General features: G+C 35.6%; 1 protein-coding gene across 1 annotated transcript; it reads right to left on the reverse strand.

The window, feature by feature from the left end:
* Positions 1-2,047: 2,047 nt before the first annotated feature.
* LOC149264953 (uncharacterized) lies at positions 2,048-3,261 on the reverse strand. Its single transcript, XM_089390993.1, has 4 exons — positions 2,824-3,261; positions 2,635-2,721; positions 2,449-2,541; positions 2,048-2,276 (listed from the first exon to the last, which is right to left on the reverse strand). Exons 1-4 carry the CDS (start codon positions 2,944-2,946, stop codon positions 2,133-2,135), a joined length of 447 nt encoding a protein of 148 aa, XP_089247119.1. The 5' UTR covers positions 2,947-3,261; the 3' UTR covers positions 2,048-2,132.
* Positions 3,262-8,255: the final 4,994 nt, after the last annotated feature.

Consider the following 8,255-nt stretch of genomic DNA (forward strand, 5'->3'; position numbering starts at 1 on the left):
TCCGACAATATAGCTCAACCAAATAAAATAGAACCCATCACACCATGGTTATCCAAAAATGGAAAGGCAACGTTGAAAATCATTATCCACTACAACAAAACCAGCAATTTGCGCCAGATTTAGCGCCAGATTTTAGTGCATTTTTTTTGTAATTGTGATGAGCAACCTGGCGCTAAATCTGGCTCTATTGTACAATTTTTAAAGCGTCCTTTTTTGCACCTAATTTTGCATCCTTTTTCACACTAGATTTTGCATCATTTTTTACACCAAACTATGCATCATTTTTTGTGTCAAATTTTGAACCAAGATTTGCATCTTATTTTATGACAGGTTTTGCTTCTAGTTTTGTGTCATTTTTTGCATCTATTTTTCATTCTCTTTTGCTTCCTATTTTGTGTCATTCTTTGCTTCCATTTTTGCACCATCATTTGCATCAAATTTACACTGTATTTTGAATCCAATTTAACATCTTTTTATGCATCCATTTTGTGTAAGTTTTTGCATCTAGTCTTACGCCAGGTTTTGTATCTAGTCTTACACTAGTTTTTGCTTCTATTTTTGCACTAGCTTTGGTGCCTATCTTTGCACCATGTGTTGAATTTGATTTAGCACCAAATTTTGCATCCATTTTTGTGCCCATTTTTGCATCTTTTTTTGGACCATTTTTTACATCCACATTTACGTTTGATTTGTCTCCATTTTTCCCATCTCATTTTGCACCATATTTTGCGTCATTTGTTTCATCCAATTTTGCATCATTTTTAACACCATCTCTTGCATCTAATGTTACATCATTTTGAGCATCCAAATTTGCATTTATATTTGCATCTTATGTTGAGTCATGTGTTGTGTCCACCTTTGCATCTTTTTTTGTGTCTAATGGTACATTCAATTTAGAGCCATTTTTTACGTCTACTTTTGTATTTGTTTTTACACCAAGTTTTGCATCCAATTTTAAGCTATTTTATGCCCCTTTTTGCACCATTTTTTTGTGTCTACTTGTGTCCAATGTTGCACCATTATTTACACCGACTTTTTCATCCAATTTTGCATTTTTTTGGTGTCTAGTTTTACATCGTTTTCACCATCCAAATTTGCATCTTTTTTGCCTCATTTTGTGTCCACATTTGCATATAATTTTGTGTCTGAGTTCGAGCCTAAATTTGCATGTGATTAGGAATCATTTTTTACATCCAATATGGCATCCTTGGTTTCACCTTTTTTCAGCCCCATTTTGCATCTTGTTTTGTGTCTTTTATTACATCTTTTTTTTTTTCCTTTTTTTGCACCCAAGTTTGCATCCCAAATTTACACCATTATTTGCATCATCATTTGGCATATTAATTTGTAATGTTTTTTGCTTCTTTTTAACGCTCAACTTTGCATCTTATTTTACATCTAGTTGTTGTCTTTTTTTGCATCTAATTTGGTGCCCATTTATGTGTCCTTGTTTTTGCCCAATTTGATATCCTTTTGTATGCCATGTTTTGTTCCCTTCTTTGTGTCAACTATTGCACAATTTTTCACTTCTAATTTAAAACACTTTGTATGTCAATTGTTTGCATTTTGTATTAATTCCTAGTTTAACATCCAATTTTGCATCCATGGTTACATCCGCATTTGACTTCTTATATAGAGTATATTTTTCTTTACATATATGACCCCCTTTATAGATTCATAGTGAAATATATGATAGTTTCTAAATATCATTAAAGCAGATATCACAATTCAAAATCGTTTGTAAAGAAATTTAAGAGAAATTGACAACATCCATCCAAAAAAATAACAATGTGTCATTAACAATTTTCAAAACATGTATAAAATAGCAACATAATACTAATAAAATCAGTATTATTTTTAATCAAAACAAGTAAAATTCAAATATGATTAACAAATCAAAATATTTCATGAATATCGTTATTCTACGATAAATTAACAACATACATAAATCAAACTCATCGTATGATTACAAAATCAAAATGTCTCATTGATATAGGGTAAATTCACAACACCCATCTAAACATAACAATGTCATTCTACACAATAATTTCTTCATAAAAAACAATGCATGTGCATGCCTAGCTACCACCACCAAGATCATCCTCATGATCATCTTGACCATCCTCATTACTCTAATCCACATCATCACCAACACCGCAACTATCATCATCATCTCCTCCTTCACTACCATCATCCTCATCCTCATCCTCGTCATCTCCTGATATATGTTGAACATAATTTGGATCATCGTCTTGGCAATCATTACCTATAGCATTCTGACAAAAAAAATCAATATTACATGTTAGTATTAATTACATAACACAACGCATGTTTTTGTTATACAATGTTAACCATAAAATGAGGTAAGATATAATATCTAATAGTACTAAAAAATAAAATGAAAATATGGTTTAAAAGTATATTGGAAATCCAACTAAAATTACATACCATAGAGTCCATCCAAACAACAAATTCAACCCATCTCTTTTGCTGCAGCACCTCCTTTTCCAAATGATTTGGAGGTCTTCCATATTTTAGTTCCTATCAATCAGTAAATAGGGAGAAATTAGATAACAATGACTTTCTTCTAGTACAAAATTTATTAAAAAAATATCACATGTTTAATATACTTACAAAGGTTGTTATCAGTGCTTTTAAACCTTTCTGGCCACTACGATGAGTGACTTTTGTCTTGGTTAACCTCGCCTTGGATGCCTTGTCCTTAAACATAAACCAATTCAATTTATTTTCACACAAATACATGTCTAAGATACTTATAAGTATTAATACAATCTAAATAATGTTTAATGAAAAATTCAATACCTGAATGCTCTCATTGCCGGCTTTTCTTTGTGCATCCAACTTCTCATATGATTTTACAAGTTCTTTCCATACTTTAAAAGGTATGTCAATAGGTCTTTGTTTCAGTCTTTGATCTTGAGGCATTTTTTTAATTTTTCTTGTTTGGTTAAAAATTTTGGTTAAAAAAAACCGAACAAGTAATTCACATCAATGGCATGGGGACTCTATGGATATGTGTAAAAAAATGGCTATAAAGAAAACATCCAAAAAACATATGAGCTCTCCCTTTGATGGTCACTTGGGGCATATGGCTGGAAAGGAACAACTCCATTTTTGAAAATCAAGGACAATCCTTTCTCAAAGTCCTTCCTAATATTTGCTCCAAATGTCTTAAAATGAAAAACAAAATTCAAACGTCATCCTTAAACATCTCCCTTAAATATAACGTTGGACCATAAATTCTTCATTTTTATTGTTAGCGGCTCTGGAATGATTTTTCTATATGCAATTATATAATGAAATATGTGTGCACTAATGAAAAAACATTGAGTTTCATTTTTCATAATCACAAACAATGAAAAAAGAATCACACGTAACTAGCATCATTTTGGAAATTTTATATTTATTAAAAATCTTTAACATGTTTTCCTCCCATATCTCATAAAAAGGTGTGAAATTTTTTATATACTCTCCAATAAGCACTACAACAAAACCAGCGATTTGGAGGTTTTACACTAAGTTTTTCAACATCGAGCTTACTAGGGCTTGCACCACTGGGGTTATTAGTAAGAATCTCATGAAGTTTGCATAGCCATGATTATTAGAATCAAAATAGTAGGATTTGCACTAAAAAACAGTTCATAGTGCTTTCCTGCTGGGGAGAAAATCACAAGTTCAACTTCTACAGTGCAGAGCACCGAGAGCTCGTAAGCTTTCTTCAGCAATCCACCTACGTTTGGAAAATGTAGCCTGCCTGCTGGCGATGTTCTCAATCCTCTTCCTCTGCATCTTTCCCGTCACTATTCTTGTATGTCCTCTTTCGTTTTTCCCTCCAAACAAACCCTCTCAAATTGAGAAAGCAGAACAACTCACTCGATGAGAATCCGAATCCAATTATCGCTTCTAACAATAACCCAATACGATACCAGAAGTGATTACAAAAAACCTCATTGACTCTTCATTTGTTTGGAAAAGATCCAAGCATAAACTTCTGACGAGGGTTTCCGTCTCAAGTCTGGCTCGCAGGACGTCGCTTAGTCAATTGCGAGAAAAGTTTTCCACCTGCCTGTCACATACGGTTTGTCACACTATATATTAAAATAAGGTTGATCATACTAACAATAAGGTTGTATAGTGTAAAAGGAGAGCTCTCCTGACTGCATTTGGTTGGTTTATAGAAAAGATTGCTGGAATGTGTAATGTGAATGCTCTGCTAACTGTTTTTTAAGCATTTGGAAGTATTAAAACCCCCTAGGATAATTAATGTAAGACCTGTTAATTAATGTGTAAAGATGGCTATTGTCCTTGGGCTACCTTAGCTGTTCGTGTTTAGTGATCTGTGGTATTATGACTCCTCAAGTCACTATTAAACCATGAGAACCATGCCCAGGCAGACTAGTGTGACATTGTGGATGAGAACCAAAACTAGACTCCTATGACCTCCTTTTTCATCCTTTAAATTGCAGAATTAACTGACTGTTCTAGTAATCGTTCTTGAGCACCTGAAGATGTGCACCCTAAATAATAAGAATAATACCTTGTAACATATGAATAGTCCATCCTCTGCATGTAGGATATGCACATGAGGTCCAATAAAATCACTAACCAGAATACCAGGTGTTATTAAAGCCTCTACAGGTTGATATATATGAATGTTACAGTGTGCAGGAGTATGATTCAATTCCATACGAAAATACAAAACATCTAATAGGATTTCCTTATACCTCATAGGCAAACAACCATTGTCCCTTCTATAGATGAGCAGAATAAGTGCTTGGTTCTCTACACTAAATAAAGAAAAAGTATAGTACTTATTGCTGACAAAATAGGATTTAAATCGCGGTTCAATTGCTGGACATTCAGCTGGTCACAGAATTGTAGAGTGCATAATCATAAGTGATGTTGCGAGCCTCATTGCTCAAAGTCTAAGGGTCTTGCGAGCCATAATCACAGCCATGTATGGAATATCTTGTGATTATGGCATTTTATGAGGTCAATTCTTGTGAAGACATTTCAGTTTATAATAAATTTTGAACCTCAACAGAGTTTTGGCAAGACCTGGCTGAGCTAGGACATCAACAACACAGCTGATATGAATGACATAATCTAGTCTCAAGAGGGAGCCTCTTTTGTTTCATCACTCTAACAATCTATGAAGTGGTGGAAAGCATAACAACTTCCCCTTGAATATGACACCTAAACTGAGTACAAATCCTAAATGATGCAGCCTTTGGTGCATGTCTCTCAAAGTATCGATATTTCAAATGTTGAAAGCTCTTGTGCCCATTTGATATGCATTCGATTGCAGTTCCCCTGAAGAAAGAATCTTATAAAGGTGAGGCCATGGCCAATATGTTAGCCATATCCATTGGAGTTGCCATTGCTTGACAACTTTAGTGTGATCAGTCCCACCATGATTCACATGGGCTTCTACTCAACACTGGCTGTTGTTATTGTAAGAGTCTTCAAGCTCGTTGAACCCATAGTATTGATAAGTGTATTCTTTGGGTCTCTGGTTTTCAAATTCTGCCTATGTTTTCCTCTCAGTATCATCATTTCAAATGTTGAAAGCTCTAATTCCCATTGCTGTGTATTTGATTATGGTTTCCCTGAAGAAAGAAGCTTATAAAGGTGAGCCCGAGGCCAATATGTTGGCCATATCCATTGGAGTTACTATGTCAGCTTATGGGGAGGCCAAGATGAATGCATGGGAGGTGATTCTCCAGTTAAGTGCAGTTGCATGTGAGACTACCCAATTGGTTCTCATACAAATTCCACGAACTTCAAAAGGGATTAAGTTGAATCCCATCACATCTTTGTTGCTCCTTGTTGCCTTGTTTTTCTCAGCACCCCCTGGGCCTTAGTAGAATACCCATTTCTGATAATCAGGGTCTCTTCCTTTGATTTGGATTACATGACATTCTGCTTGTGCCTTGGCTCTTAATCTTGCAGTGTTTCTTCTGATAGGAAAGACTTCAGCCTTGACTATGAATGTTGCTGGTCTTGTCAAGGACTGGCTGCTCATAACATAATCTATGTCTATAATAAATGAAAAGGTTATAGTCATAAACTTGAGTGGGTGTGGACTGGCTTTTCTGGCTGTCTGTTACTATAATCATTTGAAACTTCAAGCTCTCAAGTCCAATGACAACCAACCAACGTACCTCAGCAGTGCAGCTGATGCCAATGATGAAGGAGAAGGTTTGATAATGACGAGTGGGAGATTCTCAATCAGAGATTCAGAACCAGTAGAGAAAAATCAAACTCAAGCTTCAGGATTAGGTATTTAGATCATTAATATTGTCTTGTGCTAGAGATTACTGTTCTTGGATTGGCTCCTCTATGCCCAGATCTATTTGAAGGGAATAGGCCAGTCATTCACAGTGAAGAAGATAATGACAAGATTAGTGTATAATGATGGACAGGATGGTGCCATGGTGCCAACCTAAATCTCAAGTAAGGAGACATTTGTTCATCAATTTGTCAAGAAGCATGGCCTACAATTCAATTGCTCTAAGCCTATCACTTCTTCCACCTGTCAAATAAATTGTTTCCTGTTTGTTTAGTTGACTATGGTTCTAATAAATATACTATTGTTTGATGTAAAAAGACAAAACAAAACAAAAAATATGGAAAGTTGTGACCCCATTTTCTAACTACAAATTGAAATCGGATTACCATAGTGACCACCTCTGCTTATTGGAATCAAAAAGGGGGTGGGTTATGCACAATCCTCCGTATCATTTTCTATTACCAGATATAATTAAAGCCACCCTAAACTCAAGTCTTAACTATGCTGATAGGGTGTTTGGGGAGGGGGATCCCTTACCAACCCACTATAATCTGCACAAAAGCATCCTAAGAACATATGAAAAATGCTCTCCTATCATCTAATGTCCAAGCAAGGAAACTCTTGAAAATATTATCTCTGCTCTGCTGAATGTAGGGCTAGTCTAATAGGTGGAAGGTGCCATACTCTGGATCAGTCTGGAGCTAGTTTACCCCTAATGGGTGGAAGGTGCCATACTCTGGATCAGTCTGGAGCTGGTTTACCCCTAATGGGTGGAAGGTGCCATACTCTGGATCTGTCTGGAGCTGGTTTACCCCTAATGGGTGGAAGGTGCCATACTTTGGATCTGCAAAGTATCTGTCTGGAGCTGGTCCATAACTCGCTCTGATTATGTATGGCCTAGTCTAATAGGTGGAAGGTGTCATACTCTAGATCAGTCTGGAGCTGATTTACCCCTAATGGGTGGAAGGCGCCATACTCTGGATCTGTCTGGAGCTGGTCCATAACTCGGTCTGATTATGTATGATCTGTAACCTAATATGGCACAACCCCGAACAGGCATCAAAGATGTTGATTGACCACCAAGGCAGAATGTTGAGGTGAGATCCCATCTAAAGTTGGAAGGAAAGAAACTATGGATAAAATCTTGGCTGCTCCTCTGAATCCGAGGTAGAATAATAGTTAGGAAGTACCCTGTGTAAATGATTAAACAACATAGAAATGCTCCCTTAGTGCTTCCAGATGTATACCAATTAATGAGCATTCAAGTGTTATTTCAAATATGAATCAAATTTGAAACAATGTCAAAATTTTCCAAAATTCAAGAGAGCACTACTGTAAATGAAATCAAAGTTTAGATTCCAACATACAATGGTCAAACTAGTGCCAAATAAACACATTAATGATGTTCAGATATGACAGAAAGACACCAGCACCAAAGCACAAGACTATGTATGTAAAACAATGCATCCACACTGATTTTCCCAGTGGAAAAAAAAAAAAACAATGCATCCACAATAATAATAATAAAAAATAAAAATAAAAAATAGAAGATGTATACTAGTTCCAAAACAAGAAAGTTTACATAACAATGATGCAAATAAACCCCAAAGTTTGATCATTCAGGACGTTAGCATGATCTCAAGAATTCTGCAGTAAAAGCTAGTACTTGAACTCCTAGTAACAGAAGATAGAACCAGTGTGATGCTAGTATTATTGAGTGGATGTTTGGGCTGTTATCAGCACTGATTTAGTTTTGGATATACCTGAGATATCAGTCATGCAAAAATTTTCAAAAAGGAAATGTTTTGACAGAGCAGAGTGTGATCTGGTTGCAGAGTAGCAAACCTTGTTCATAAATTCCAAAGGGCAGAGAGATAGGCTTGTTCATGCGTTAATGTGAGTCTTTAGAAGATGTATCAAGCTATAAAATACCAAACCCATC

The sequence above is a fragment of the Pinus tabuliformis genome, chromosome 6 (assembly GCF_031772625.1).
Source record: "Pinus tabuliformis cultivar Carrire ecotype Pingquan chromosome 6, CPIR1, whole genome shotgun sequence".
Classification (NCBI taxonomy): Eukaryota; Viridiplantae; Streptophyta; class Pinopsida; order Pinales; family Pinaceae; genus Pinus; species Pinus tabuliformis.

Coding starts and splice junctions, on each gene's coding strand:
- LOC149264953 (XM_089390993.1), bottom strand. CDS start 2,946: ATGCCTCAAGATCAAAGACTGAAACAAAGACCTATTGACATACCTTTT. Junction 2,542..2,634: donor AAGCACTGATAACAACCTTT/GTAAGTATATTA, acceptor ACTGATTGATAG/GAACTAAAATATGGAAGACC. Junction 2,277..2,448: donor TTGTTTGGATGGACTCTATG/GTATGTAATTTT, acceptor TTTTTTTGTCAG/AATGCTATAGGTAATGATTG.